This window comes from Anopheles moucheti, chromosome 3 (genome assembly GCF_943734755.1).
Source record: "Anopheles moucheti chromosome 3, idAnoMoucSN_F20_07, whole genome shotgun sequence".
Classification (NCBI taxonomy): Eukaryota; Metazoa; Arthropoda; class Insecta; order Diptera; family Culicidae; genus Anopheles; species Anopheles moucheti.
Window position 1 is genome coordinate 13,213,047 of NC_069141.1, and position 14,685 is coordinate 13,227,731.

At 47.0% G+C, this 14,685-nt stretch overlaps 3 protein-coding genes across 3 annotated transcripts in view; 1 reads left to right on the plus strand and 2 right to left on the minus strand.

Moving 5' to 3' along the window:
- Positions 1-10,287, plus strand: part of LOC128305416 (laminin subunit alpha-1) — a 79,620-nt gene extending 69,333 nt beyond the window's left edge. Inside the window, exons 10-22 of the mRNA XM_053042850.1 lie at positions 1,237-1,527; positions 1,600-2,677; positions 2,750-3,008; positions 3,075-3,465; positions 3,540-4,766; positions 4,833-5,293; positions 5,360-6,115; positions 6,189-7,256; positions 8,072-8,233; positions 8,305-8,755; positions 8,846-8,982; positions 9,056-9,287; positions 9,360-10,287. Of these exons, the coding sequence (XP_052898810.1) occupies positions 1,237-1,527; positions 1,600-2,677; positions 2,750-3,008; positions 3,075-3,465; positions 3,540-4,766; positions 4,833-5,293; positions 5,360-6,115; positions 6,189-7,256; positions 8,072-8,233; positions 8,305-8,755; positions 8,846-8,982; positions 9,056-9,287; positions 9,360-9,505 (6,659 nt within the window). The 3' untranslated portion in view covers positions 9,506-10,287. The remainder of the gene's footprint in view (positions 1-1,236; positions 1,528-1,599; positions 2,678-2,749; positions 3,009-3,074; positions 3,466-3,539; positions 4,767-4,832; positions 5,294-5,359; positions 6,116-6,188; positions 7,257-8,071; positions 8,234-8,304; positions 8,756-8,845; positions 8,983-9,055; positions 9,288-9,359) is intronic.
- Positions 10,288-10,440: 153 nt separating this feature from the next.
- LOC128305420 (inactive hydroxysteroid dehydrogenase-like protein 1) lies at positions 10,441-11,517 on the minus strand. The gene is made up of 3 exons (XM_053042853.1): positions 11,367-11,517; positions 11,074-11,307; positions 10,441-11,009 (listed from the first exon to the last, which is right to left on the minus strand). The coding sequence occupies exons 1-3, from the start codon at positions 11,515-11,517 to the stop codon at positions 10,441-10,443; spliced, it is 954 nt and encodes a 317-aa protein (XP_052898813.1).
- Positions 11,518-12,428: 911 nt separating this feature from the next.
- LOC128305419 (inactive hydroxysteroid dehydrogenase-like protein 1) lies at positions 12,429-13,506 on the minus strand. The gene is made up of 3 exons (XM_053042852.1): positions 13,356-13,506; positions 13,063-13,296; positions 12,429-12,994 (listed from the first exon to the last, which is right to left on the minus strand). The coding sequence occupies exons 1-3, from the start codon at positions 13,504-13,506 to the stop codon at positions 12,429-12,431; spliced, it is 951 nt and encodes a 316-aa protein (XP_052898812.1).
- Positions 13,507-14,685: the final 1,179 nt, after the last annotated feature.

Consider the following 14,685-nt stretch of genomic DNA (forward strand, 5'->3'; position numbering starts at 1 on the left):
AGAAAGACTGCACATTTAATTCTACAGAGTCCACTAAAATTTCAAAAGAATTCAGGAATACTTAACTGAAATTTTCTAATTTCATCATTTAACCATTATTGAGAGTTTTAACATAAAGTTATATACCATATGAGAGTTTTAGCATAAAGCTGTTTAAATTTGATGTTGCTTTAAGACGATTTATATGATTCTAAAAGGAATCGTTCCATTTTATAATTTTAAACATTTTTTACAACACCAGTCGTTTTGTACATCATAATTTGTGGCATGTACTCTATGATGTACACGTTCCAAATTTGAATGGTGCATCTTTTATAATAATACCCATCATCCTGAATAAATAATGGAAAGTCAAATATTTGATTTGCACCAGTATGTTGGTATATAAATCATTCTGATTTATGACATAATTTGACATTGTCCAAAAGTTCCCTTACTTGTTCCACAGCTTCCTGTGCACCCACCGCTTTGTACTTGCCAAAAATTGAGTAAAATGTTAGCCTGCAGGAACATTGTGAGAGCGACTAAAACCGAGATGCCAGCTCTTTCTCTACCGATGCGGTGCCAAGATTTATGAGAAAATTGCAGTACTCGTCCACCGTGCGGTATCTCGCACGGATCGCATCGATTTCACGTTGTAACGAAACCAGAAAAGAAAGGAACATCCCGTTGACAATAACAAAACTAAAAAAAAACCTTCCCCGAAAGGGTTCGGTGTGGAAATCAGTTCGATCACTTTCTTCCAGCGGGGATTCTTTTTAAAAGGGACAGCAAGAAAAAAGTCGCCTAATTAACGTATCGTCTATGCATGCAGTGACCAATTCTCTTCTGGCATTCCGAAACTGATCGTGAATTGGAACGCGCTGAGATTGGATTTTTTGGGTTTTTTTTACTGCAAACGGAGTGGTCTTTTTGCGATCGATCGATCATCATCAAGCGGACGGATGCGTGCGCGTGATTCCATGCGCGTTGTATGCGTTCAGATGTAGATCGTGAGCAACAGCTTGGGAAGGTTGAAAATGAGCAGATGGGTTGGAGGAAAAACTCACTAAAGATTGCCAAACTTTCTATGTTTACGATACACTATTTCGACCTCAACTAAACAGTGCTTCCTCTGACCAGCCTTAGACTTCTTCAAACCGTCCAAACCGTTCACTGTGCCACTTGATCTGGCGCCGACGAAATCCACTTGTGTGTAAATCTTGTCTAAACATTCTTTTTTCGCTTCTTTTTCAGGTTGCAACTGCCATCCGAAAGGTGCCCGCGGCCCTGCCTGCAATCACAAGACGGGCCAGTGTCAGTGCAAACCAAACATCGAAGGCCGTCAGTGTCATTTTTGCCGGAAGGGCTTCTGGGATGTGAATTCCGGCAATGGGTGCGTACCGTGCGCCTGCGATGCAAACGGGAGCGACCTCGAGATATGCGATCAGTACACAGGGCAATGTTTCTGCAAGGTGGGAGTCACTGGAACCAGTTGCGATCGGTGTGACGTAGGTTTCTACGGATTCAGCGCACAGGGCTGCAAGCGTAAGTTCCCTGCTTTGTGAACTCAATGTTTAGAAAACATGAAATAAAATGTGACCATTTGTTTCGCTTTAGGATGTGATGTGTGCAATAGTGCAGCGTACGTGTGTGATCCGGATACGGGACGATGCATCTGTCCGGCGAACAGTAACGGACCGGAATGTCGCTCCTGTATCGCCAACACCTGGGGCAACGAGTTCCAGAAGGGCTGTAAGCACTGCGCCTGTGACATCGTCGGTTCGATCGGCCAGTCGTGTGAGCGGGACACCGGCCAATGCAGCTGCAAGGAGGGTTACACCGGTCGTCAGTGTAGTGAGTGTGCCGCGGGATACTACGGCTACCCGACGTGCCATCGTTGCGCTTGTGATGAGCGCGGAACAGAGGCGAATAACAACGGCACGGTGTTTCCTTGCGATCGAAATGGGCAGTGTCTGTGCAAGAAAATGGTGTACGGAAAACGGTGCGATCTATGCCGGCAGGGTACGTTCGGACTGGCTGCATTCCACCCGGAAGGATGTACCAGGTGCTTCTGCTTCGGACGGGCAAGCAACTGTACGCAGAGTGATCATTCGTGGGGCCAGGTGCGATTGGCAGGGTCGCGCAATTTGAGCGTGGAGTACCTGGACCGTCAGGATGGTCACAGCGAGGTGGACTACGTTGTGATTCTCCAGCTGGAAGGCACGCAGATGCACCGGGAAGATGTGAACATTACCAGCATGAACAATCTTGAGCTGATACCAAGCTCTACGGGCAATGTGTCGATCGGAGCATACACAAAGTTCCGATATCCACTGTACTTCCAGCTACCACCTCAATTCCTGGGTGATCACACCGCCAGCTATGGGGGGCAGCTCAACTTCACGCTTATCACGGCAGGTGCAACTACTAACATCTCCGATAAAACGTTGCGTCAGTTCCCGCTGGTGCAGCTGCACACTCACGAAAATTTGGTACTAGACTTCTATTGGAACGAAACCGAGCGGAACAGCATCGAACCGGCAGTAGAATCACACGCAGTGCGATTGCTTGGAAGTCTATGGCGCAACCATTACGATGGTGAAACGATCAACCGAACGATCTTGATGACGGCCCTACAGAATGTTCGCCATATTTTTGTACGTGGAACAACCACAAAGGACTTCCAGCAAGTTGTGTAAGTGCGATATGTTTTTGCCGTACACTGAACCAATTTGGAACTAATATTCCTCTTTGTTTTTTTTTGCAGACTTACCAATGTAACGCTTGATACGGGAATCTTCGTAGTAGGAGCCGAAAATAACCATGCGTATGGTGTGGAGCGATGCAGTTGCTCTCCGAAATATAGCGGACTATCGTGTCAGAATCCGGGTCCAGGGTACTATCGCCATCGGTTGCCTATCGTTGATTTGGAGTGGGCCACAATAACGGATATGATCGGCAAAGTGATACCGTGTGGTTGTAACGGACGTAGTGAGGAGTGTGATCCCGAAACGGGAGTTTGCTTGGTGAGTGATGTTAATACACGCGATCAAGAGAATCTACGTTTTACTAATAAATATTTTCATTCGTAGAACTGTCGTAACAACACCGGCGGAGAGCATTGTGAACGTTGCGCGGAAGGATTCTACGGCGATCCTAATCTTGGCCTGTGTGCACCATGTCCGTGTCCCGAAACGCGCAAAAACTTTGCCCGCGGTTGTACGGTGCGTGGCAACGAAGTGCAGTGCGTATGCAAGCCGGGCTATACGGGGGCGCTTTGTGACAGTTGCATGCGGGGTTATTTCGGGCATCCACATCTGGACAACGGACATTGCGACGCGTGCGACTGTAATCGGGAGGGCAGTATGTCGGACGAGTGTGATCATTATACGGGCGAATGCCATTGTCGACCGGGCATTACCGGGCGTAAGTGTGATCGATGCGAACAGCCCAAATATATCGTGCAGGACTATCGGTGCAAGAGTAAGTGTTCTCATCCTACATTGAGTTGTTTACGTCATTCCACTGACGATCATGTGTTGTTTGCTTTATTTCAGTGTGTGACAACTGCACCGTGACACTGATAGACGATTTCGACATATTGGCCAGTCGTATGGCGGAAGAAACAGCCCATATCGATCGCAACGGAATACCGGCGCCTTGGGTGGAACTGACAAAATACGAAGCGAAAATACGCCAACTGTCGGATCGTGTAGCTCGCCTGCTCGATGCGGAAGATACCGCTAAAAAGTTTATGGCGGACTTTGCAGAACCGCTTATGCGCAATGCAACTCGCCTAACCAAGCGGCTCCAAAAGCAGGATAACCGTGCGAAGAACCGCGAGCAGGAAATCCTCAAATGTACCGAGCGTGCTAGCGAACTGTTTAACGAAACCAACGCGATCGATGGTGATCTGCGCAGCACTATTCAGATACTTAAGAACTATGGAGTGGGCGATCATCACATCAAACTGCCGCTCGCCGTTCAAAAGGCGAAGGAAATGCTAGCAGACATTCATGAATGGTACGGCGCGACACAGTTCGATGATACGGTGCTTGACTGTGCCAATAAGCAATTCGACCATTGGTCTAATATGTCGAAGATGGTCGAGCGGCAGGGAAGGAGATTGGATGATTTGAAGTTCGAGATTGAGCAGATCAACGACAAAGCGAACCATCTGCAAAACTACACCGTACAAGTGTTCCGACACGTGCAGGAAACGGAGGTGTACCAAACCACCAACCAGAAGCATTTCGATAAGGTCCGTGATGCATATCGGCAAGCGGTAGAAGATGATGCTACCGTGAAGCAGCTACTCGACACCAACATTATGGCCGATACGGACGTTACCCTGGTGCAGCTCGATGACAATTACGATCAGCTGGGGAAAGACAACCAAACACTGAACATGCTGGTGGAGGCACTGAGTGAATCAACCGAAGATTTAATCCGCGAGAAAAGTATCCTGCTCGAGACGCAGATCCCCAAAGCGATTCGACACGCGGAACAGTTGAAGGCGAAAGCGGATCACATCAGGAACAAGTTCCAATCGACCGAAGACATATCGGCCAAGGCTATGGAGGCGAGTCAAGCGTACGAAAACATCATCTCGGCCATTGTGTCTGCCCAGTCCAGTGCGGACAATGCAACGAGCATGGTTGAGAAAGCCGATCAGCTCATCCATCCCATGGACGATGTAACGATCAGTGATCAAAGTCGCAAAGCGTTGGGGGTTTCTACCAATCTGACTAGTCGAGCGAACAGGGAACTAAACAAGGCTGTTGGTAAGTAGTATGAAAGTATGGCCGGTTCTCGGCAGTGTGACATTATCGTTTTATTCTTCGTTGCAGCACTTAATGCGACGATGATACAGAAGGAGAAGAGCGTTCAGAGCCTTAAGGATCAGATATGGCAGACGGCGATCAAGAACAACAATGTGATGGACGAACTAGGCAAGGTCGAACGAGGCGAAACGATGAAAACGGTTCAATCCGACCTGGACCGTTCCAGCATCGTATCCGAGCAGATGAAATTTGTCCGCCAGGATGCAATCAACATGAACAGTGACGTCTATAAGCTAAAGCTAAAACTGAAGTCGCTCGAACCAGAGTGGGACACCAAGTTTGGAATGGCGGAGGAAAATGTGTCTCAAACGTTCGGTAACATTCGGAAGGCAAAGGATAAACTGAACGGTATCGAAGCCATGGCGAAGATACAGGAAGAACGGTTCAAGACGTGGAATCAGTCGTTCTCAGGTCAGCTGCAGCAGTTACGCGATCAGATTGCGTTGGCTAAGCATGCCGCCGAAGGTGTAAGTTGGGGAGTTTGTACAGATATTCATAAGTTAGACTAACATTTCCATCCCTTTCGCTAACAGATTCGTGTCTCGATGGAATCGGCAGACCAGTGCATACGTTCTTACGCTCCCGCTAACTTCGGACCAACGACATCCAACCGGATAATTATGTCGATCGCTCTGACGAATCCGAACGTGCAGAACTCACCGCTTGCATACATCGAAGGCGAAGGACGTCGATTCATAGCGCTTGAGCTACGGCAGCGTAAGATTCGCATGCTTTGGAGTTTGGACGGCGGAGCAGTCATGACGATGACCCATCCCCAGGAGATAGAGGTGCGCGATCTCAAGAACGACGATGCGTGGTACTTCATTGACGCAACGCGTACCTTTAACGTGGGAACGCTTAACGTGCGCCATATGTTACCCGCTGGCGTACTGGATAACGCTCGTCCAGTGACCGGTGCGAGCAATGCGGCTTACACGACGATCAGCATAGGGCCGAGCAGTCGTATCTGGGTTGGTGGTATACCGGATGACTTGCGCGTACCCGAGCTGGAACCAAGCCAGGGGTTAGGGGTCGCGGTTAGTCAGCTGTACGTCGATCGGCGCCAGCTTGGTTTGTGGCACTTCACCAGCTCGAGTGGAAAGTGTGCGGGAACGATGATGGGTCCGCAGGAAGTAGCCAGCTCAACGAACGAGCGAAACTTTAACGGAAATGGATATGCGGTGTTGCAGCACACTGGGCGTCAAAACAAGGTGGAGTTCAGTCTGAGTCTCAGCTTTAAGACGCTCGATGAAGATGCGCTCATTTTCCTTGCGCTGGACGAGAAAAATGTAATTAAAAATGATGGTATGGGCGCTAGCGAACGAACTCCAAACTTAACTCTGTCTCTTTGTTTTATTTTAGAACCGATCGGTATCTCTCACCCTATACCAAGGCCGTCTGGTGTTCCGTGTAGACTACGGCGATGATGCACGGCTGGAGATAAACACAACCAAACGATACAATACCGGTGCCTGGGTCGTAGTAGAGGCATCTCGCCAGTACCGTAAATCCAGAACCGACGAAGGTGTGCTAAAGGTGGACGGTCTCGACAACATTCTCGGATCACCCACGAAGCCAATCGGAGCATCGATGCTGCCCGTTCTTAGCGACAAGTACTATCTCGGGGGAGTGCCGCCTGGCTTTAAAACGGGCACTACCAAAGCACCCGGTGCCGACCACGCATTCTTGGGCTGTGTGAAGGGACTGCAGGTCAGTGGTACGTCGTACGATCCACTCGACAGTACGACCCACTTCGGCATAGAGACTTCTTGCGATAGCACGATCGTGAAGGCAGGCTTTTTCGGCGAAGGGTACGTCGAGTTCCCATCGTTCCCGCTGAAGAAGCGGGCGAACTTTGGCTTTGTGTTCCGCACAATGCAACCGGACTGTCTGCTGTTGCTGTCCGCCTACCCGAGCCGTATACACGATGACTACGATTCGAAGGATACGTTCGGCAACTATTCGGTGTTCCTATCGGAAGGCCGACTACATCTCTGGATGGATGCTGGTACCGGTCGGATTGAACTAGTATCGAACAGTACACTGAATGACGGCGAATATCATGTACTGGCGATGGTAAAACAAGGTCGCCATGTGGAACTGCGCATTGACGACAAATTGCAAATGTCACGGACGCTGCAGTCATCGCTGGTCAACATGCCAGGTGAAAGTGGTGGACTGTACATCGGTGGAGTACCTTACGATCCGGCCTTCACATCACTAGCGAAGGTGTTCGATGGACTGAAAGGTGTCGTCGCAAACGTGGTGTTCAACAATCAAACACTTTCGTTCGGTCAGGCACTCAACTTTACCGACGTGCAGATGGGTCGTACCGGACCGGCTATGGGCAGCCAGGGATTGTACACTGCACTCATGAAGACGGAACCAATTGGGCGAAGTTTCAAGGCAGCTCCCGAAGGTTGCCACCGAGTAAGTAGCTGAGCGGTTCGTGTAGTTGATTCCCGCCAACAGTAACCTTCCCCTATATTCTAAGCATTATTTGGCAGATCTAAATTGCTAGCTCATGATACGGGAGGAACTAAAGGGAGATTGCTTAAAACAGGAGTGTTCTACTACTTTCTTCAAAGCGCTGGTGTTTTAACAATCCTGTCTAAAGTCCTCTCTAGCATGACTTCGCTCACTGTACGCGTTCAGTAATGTATTACAAATCTTTCTCTCACATTTTAACCTTTCTGTACTTACAGAGTGTTGAAAATGCTACTAACTCAAAGGAAGAAGCAGACAATTGTTAGACACTAAACATGCTGGATATGGGTTTCATAGTGTAGCGTAGTTTTGGGTTTTCACGGTGATACTTCTACCTAGACATAAGGATATAAACGGTTGTGGGTAGTTTGGCTTCTGTTAGAATAATTTATGCATGATCAGTGGGGGAATTTAAGAAAAGTAAGTTACTCAGTAGAGCTTTGGAGTGATGTGTGGGAAAAACAACAAGTATAGAGTAGGTGTCCAATTAATACCCCGCGAGTGCTTCAGTGGGGCGCATCAGTGGGCACAGAGCACAGTTTTCTAAAACAATCACCATCGCCATCGATTACTAACCGGGCTATATTAATTCCCATGCCGACTTTACACACATTGCACAGCTTAAGACACGCTATTTGTGAGTCTCGTACCCTCCTCCGAAGGTAATTCCGAAGACGGTGCTCTTATATGATTCGGCGACAGTCGATAGCGAGTGGGACCGTTTGTATGATGACGCTAAATTCCCATCCCTCTTCTAGGTCGGAAGCTATTCGTATGAACCGAATGCGTTTAAGTACGGCGACAAGCCACAAAGCTACTCGGTGGTGACGGTGCAGGCAAGAAACATATGGCAGCGCAACTTCCACATCGAGTTTGACTTCCGAACGTACTACCCCAATGGCATTCTGTTCGTGGCGTTGGTAAATATTCTTGCGCTATGGAGATTAAACTTCAAGATTTTAATTGTATCTTAACTCTCTCCACACTACAGGGCACCAAAGAGAAGGCGAAACATTTCATCATGCTAGCGTTGAAGGATGGCGTACTGAAGCTGACGGTGCGGGGCCGTAAACGGGACCAACTGCTGCTGGCACCGAAACTAAACGATGGCCAATGGCATCGGGTGGCACTGAGCAGCGTTAAGAAGAAAGCGACGCTGAGCGTACAAATTGGCAGCAGCCACAGCTCGGCGCAACTTAAACTACCAAAGAAATTGAACGCGGCCAACACGCTGCACATCGGTGGCCTGCCGGATGAGGTACCGATACTACCCCGGGAGCTCCAACCGAGACCGGAAGCGTTCAAGGGCTGTCTGCGGAAGTTTGTCGTGAACAATAACACGCAGGATTTGGCACGGCCCGGGCGCCATTTGCACGTGGGCCAGTGTTTCCCGCGCATCGAGCGTGGTTCCTACTTCCCGGGCGATGCGTACGCCATTTACAGTGAGTGTTGAGGAACTCCAGTTTTCCAGGAGGATCACGAATTTTGACCACATGCTGATCTTTCGACTATGATTCTTTTTTCTTTTCAAGAACGCAACTTCAACGTAGGAAAGTTCGTCGAAATTGAGCTGGAAGTACGAACGTCAGAGATGAACGGAATACTCATGAGTGTGGCCGATCAAATCAACGGCTTCCCGGCGTTATCGTTGGAAATATCAAACGGAAATGTAAGTGATCGTAGGAAACCGTCCCATTTCGATTGATAATCAATTAAATTGTGTTGCATCTCTCTCGTCTTAGATCATTCTTTCGGTGGACAATGGTGACGGTAATCCTACGCGTCTATCCACGACACTTCCCTCAAAGTACACGCTTTGTGACAACCGGTGGCACAACATCTCGGCACTGTACGAAGATCACCAAATGGCATTGCGGGTGAACGAGTTCCCACCATCGTTACTGTTGCCGCACGGAGTTGCTGGATTTGGACGGGTCAACACTAAGGCTCCATTATACATTGGAGGTCTTCCCGGTAAGTTCTCCGTGGGACTCTTTAGTTATGAGCTTTCGGTGAGCATGGATTTTTCTGTCTGCTTTTTTCTAGATACGGCCTCCAGTGGGACACTTCTGATGCGAGAAAACTTGAAGGGATGCATACGCAACATTGTCATCCGTAACGAGCGCAAGGACTGGACGGACATGGACGATCTGCACAACGTGTTGCTGAGCGAATGTCTAGCAGTGAATTAGTGAACCAGTTCCGTATGCGTTCTGTTCGCACCTGTACATAGCCATACGATACAATACGCTTAGATGAAGGTGTTCCACGGCATTAGGATAAGTTTAGCGACCGAAGGGTTTATTTCATATACGATTCCGAGTGGAGAGGAACGTGTTAAACCAAATACACACAGCGTCACTCACGAATTTCCGGGAGTTCTAAGAACGTTCACTGCACGCAGAACGAAATAAACAAGTGTTCAACGGCGGTGACGCCGAAACTGTCCCCAAAACGATGAACTCATTCGGATGAGTATGACGCACGTTTAGGTTTAGGTAGTGTACGGTTTAAGCTAGCAGATAGAGCCCACCTAACTTATGGACTATTGTATTTATTACGCCCGAGAGCCATTGTTCGGTCGGTACGAATTTACCCCATCGACGGTGATGGCGTTCTCGAGCTTAGAGTCTCTATTTATTCGCGATAGAACCGATTCCAGAACAAATACAAATACACGTATTAGGATGTTACGTTCGTTAAGATGCCATAGATCGAACATATGCTACACTGTACAAACGATCGTAAGCTAGAGGGAGGCATATTAAGGCAGGACGGGACTTAAGATCGATATGCGGCACAGCGATTGATAGGAAAATGTAGGGTTAATGATAATGTTGCCTCCTTGTTGACTAACAAAATGTGTTAAACTAAGTAAAAAACGAAATGAAATGGTATTGCTAATGGGAGCTGGGCGTATGGCGACCACCTGCAAACTGAATCTATATCCTTTGCGGTATTACAAATAAACTTCCTAACCTCCTCCGGTGTGAGAGCGAGTACGTATATGTATGTGGCTGTTCGACGATCATCTTCTTCAATATTACTACATAGAACATTCGATTCTTGTTGCTCTATTCTCAGATAAAAAGAATATTGTATCTTTTACTTATCTCCTACATCGTTCTTATTGCGCTTTTGTCTTCTTTTGAACATGGAATTCATTACGCAGCTTCTTGTTCATTTGTCCAATGATGATTACTCGTACGAACTCCGGTAACAGATAAAGAGCAGCAAACTGTAGCCCGTGTGACCAGTGACCGGTGGTCATGTAGACCTTACCGATCGTGTATCCCGCGTACGTCATGAAGTTGTCTAGAGGGACCAGATACTTTCGGTATCGTGTGTTCTTCTCATCTTCCGCCATGAAGTGCGTCATATTGGTGTATACAAAGGAGGGCCGCACAGTTTGGACCTCAACACCGAACGGACGTAACTCTTCTCCCAACGCTACCGAGAAGCTTGTCGTGTAAGCTTTCGATGCACCGTAAGTTGCCATACAGGGTGATGGATTCACGGACGCGATCGAGGAAAGGTTTATGATAAGGCCACGTTGGCGATGTTTCATTGCGGGCACTAAGATATTACACATCAACGTTACAGCGGCCACATTAACATTGATCAAGTCCCACAGCATCTGTTGAGATACTTCGTCGACATACATGGGAGGGCCGTGGGTAACGCCAACATTGTTCACTGTCCAGTAGAATCGAAGCGAATGTTATTGCATACGTTTAAAATGCATTTCCAGGACGCTTACCCAGGATGCCTATATCTAACGGAGTAAGAGCTGTTTGAAGAAGCGGATAGATTTCTAGTCCCTTGGAAAAATCGGCCACAACAATTTTTATCTCCACACCGTGTTTCGATTTGATTTCGGCAGCCACTTTAGCGAGCTTGGCTTCGTTGCGAGCTACCAACACTATCGACATGCCCTTCCGGGCGAGATAATGTGCGTAACCCTTTCCAATGCCATCCGATGCACCGGTGATTACTACAACGACAGTACGATTTGTTTAACTGGAGACAAGAATGAGAATCGGCCAGACTTACCGGCCCATTTGCCGTATCGCTGAGGGAGCTTCTGGCGAAACACTAACTGTTGAATGCTTCTCAGTACCAGCAGTACAGGAGTATGAAGATTTTCGTATAACCAAACAGCACCAACGTACAGGCCGAGCAATGCAAGCAGTGTACACAACATCTTGACGATGCAAGTAACAACACTCTACTACGGAGCGTACTCGCGTACTAGCGAACCGATGAGCTCATTCAAGAGCTTGAAATACACGCACTACATCGCGACAATCGTTGCGCTACATGAATGGCATATTCTCGTCAAGGCTGAGTCTGTTCAATAAACCGTGCGTATAAGATCGGTGTCGTTAACATTCTCCGCTGCAATGCATCCGTCAGTGTGAGGCAAACACTGAGTTGCATGCGTGGAAACTATATTTAAAAAAAGAAGTATAACAATGTTTTATTCTATCATTGCATTCGAGCATTCGACTGCAGCCGCATATGTTACTGCTGGCATTAACACCTGCTTGAAGATCACAAATTCATTCCCTAGGGATAATCGGGACCATCGGCTGATTAGAAGATACAGGCATTTCAAAAGGAAATGCCTCCTCTCTAATATAGTTCCACATGTTTTCGAGAAAGCAATTTGAAATCTACTGTTAATTCTAGGTACTTTACCGAGAACAGTCGTTCCATTGACGTTAACGACAACATTTAAAGGTGGTATGAGAGTTCTTCTCAATCGATAAGGAAAAATCATTGCCGGGAGTTTAGCTGGTTTTAGCTTGATCTTCCATTCTGTTGCGTGTCTGAGAAAGGATCTACATAGAAAGGAGTAAAGATTCCACGTCAACCTCTAGGTACTCCAATTCAACGTGAGCAGCATCCAGAAATAATTGTCACTTTACAATTGCACATAAAAATCATGTCAAATTTTATTATTAAACAAAGCACAGTATATCATAATAAAATTGCTAACATTACTAAATGCTCCTGCTTAAGACCCGTTTGGCACATTGCTCACAATTACTTGGATATTGTGGTGTACTAAGTGTCCCTGACTTCTCACTAGCACATAGTACATCATTGGTTTTATTTAACTTTTTTCTTCTTTTGAACATAAAAATCATTGCGCAACTGCTTGTTTACTCTACCAAGGACAAACACTCGCACAAATTCCGGCAACAGATAGAGAGCAGCAAACTGTAGCCCGTGTGACCAGTGGCCAGAAGTATAGTCTACCTTCCCGATCGTGCATCCCGCGTACGCCATGAAGTTATCTACAGTGACCAAAAATTTTTTCCTCCATGGGTCCTGCGAATCCTTAACCATGTAGTCCGACATGTTGGTGTGTACAAAGGATGGCCGCACAGTTTGGACCTCAACACCGAACGGGCGTAACTCTTCTCCCAACGCTACCGAGAAGCTTGTCACGTATGCTTTCGATGCGGCATATGTCGCCAAACAGGGCGAAGGACACACTGACGCGATCGAGGACACGTTCACGATAAGGCCACGTTGGCGACGTTTCATCGCGGGCACTAGAATATTGCACAACAGTGTTGCAGCGGCCACATTCACATTGATAAAATCCCACAGCTTCTGTTGAGATACTTCATCTACGTACATCGGTGTATCGAAGATACCGACATTGTTTACTGCCCAAAAGAACCGAAACGTTTGTTAGTGGATGTGCTCACTAAATTAAACCAAACAACGGGCTTACCAAGGATTCCAATGTCCAACGGAACGAGCGCCTTCTCAAGATTCGGATAGATCTCTGGTCCCTTGGAAAAATCGGCCACAACAACTTTCGTTTCCACACCGTGTTTCGATTTGATTTCGGCAGCCACTTTAGCGAGCTTGGTTTCGTTGCGAGCTACCAACACTATCGACATGCCCTTCCGGGCGAGATAATGTGCGTAACCCTTTCCAATGCCATCCGATGCACCGGTTATAACTGCAAAACCAGTACGATTGGTTTAACTGGAGTCTAGAATGAGAATCGGGCAGACTTACCGGCCCATTTGCCATATCGCTGAGGGAGCTTCTGGCGAAACACTACCTGTTGAATGCTTCTCAGTACCAGCAGTACGGGAGTACGAAGATTTTCGTACAACCAAACAGCACCAACGTACAGTCCGAGCCACGTCAGGAATGAACAGAACATCTTGTACTACTACCGAGCGTAAACGAGGTCGCTATATTTATTCACCCTCAGCCGGCTATCGATACCATGTTACATCATCTGTCGCGGAAAGACGGGGAGCTTAACAGAACGGTTTTTTTAATTGATTTGGCAAGTCATGCTGAGTGTGCGTATTACGTGCGATAAGATCATGGGAGAATTTGGTTCAGAAATATGCCGGCAACCGAACTACCTGCCTCCATGACGCATGATACATGGTTCCTGTTAAATATACATGGAGCAGGGAACCATCCAGCCGTACGTACTGTTAGGTGCAATTTTCGTTATATATTCTAATATACGAGCATATCTAACGTTATTCTATAATATTTTTATCATCTCCATCCATTCGTGTGTATGTCAGATAGGATTAGTTTGGTTGTTTTAATGAATTAATTTCACCTAAGTTGATCTCAGGGTTGGATCTCAATTCGTGAATCCTCTGGAGTAAACTTCGAATAAAACCCAAACTTGAATTAATCGATTAAAGAGATCATGAAAAATGCATGGAAATCTCGCTTGGAAACCTGCGGAAAGTTCACATGAAGCCTATTCTCGCATGTTATTTCCTTTAATAAGAGGAAAAAAAAAATACATTAAGCTGCTTGTCACCAATCGAATGTAGGAAATATAATATTCTATGTGATCTCTTTTGGTGTATATTTTGTTATTACAAAATGTACTCATAAACAATGGAGATCATTATGGCGATCAATGGAGATCACAATTATGAAACAACAATTAATAAAAGTCGATCAACGATCGTGTTATTGCTCTACAAGATCCAGCGTTGGATATCTTCTACATGCACATCATAATGAAGCCACTTTTGTCCACCTAGCGCTGCGTCCACTGTGCTCAACGGTCTGTGGTAGGCTCAAGGGCAATAATACCGGTTGACCGATAGATTGCAGCCAGTGGAAAGCCTTCCTTATGACAACGGTTCCGTGCACGTGCATTGCTCTTTCCCACCCATTGCCTCCGCGTTCGGTTCTTTTTAACGTCACTTACCCCACCCATATCTCCTTCCTACTGCGCTCTTAATGAACGTGTGTCGTATTTGGTTCTATTTCTATGTGCCGCACGCTTTTGCGCTTCAGCCCAACCGAGCGCCAAACACGTCCCGGCGTCTTTCAGGTGTAGGTGTTACACGCGTAGCCT

Bases quoted from the DNA above. Each gene is read 5' to 3' on its own strand.
- LOC128305420 (XM_053042853.1), bottom strand. From the start codon at position 11,517: ATGTTGTGTACACTGCTTGCATTGCTCGGCCTGTACGTTGGTGCTGTT. The intron at 11,308-11,366 runs GTAAGTCTGGCC...CTGTCGTTGTAG, and splicing joins GCGATACGGCAAATGGGCCG to TAATCACCGGTGCATCGGAT. The intron at 11,010-11,073 runs GTAAGCGTCCTG...TCTACTGGACAG, and splicing joins GTTAGATATAGGCATCCTGG to TGAACAATGTTGGCGTTACC.
- LOC128305419 (XM_053042852.1), bottom strand. From the start codon at position 13,506: ATGTTCTGTTCATTCCTGACGTGGCTCGGACTGTACGTTGGTGCTGTT. The intron at 13,297-13,355 runs GTAAGTCTGCCC...CTGGTTTTGCAG, and splicing joins GCGATATGGCAAATGGGCCG to TTATAACCGGTGCATCGGAT. The intron at 12,995-13,062 runs GTAAGCCCGTTG...TCTTTTGGGCAG, and splicing joins GTTGGACATTGGAATCCTTG to TAAACAATGTCGGTATCTTC.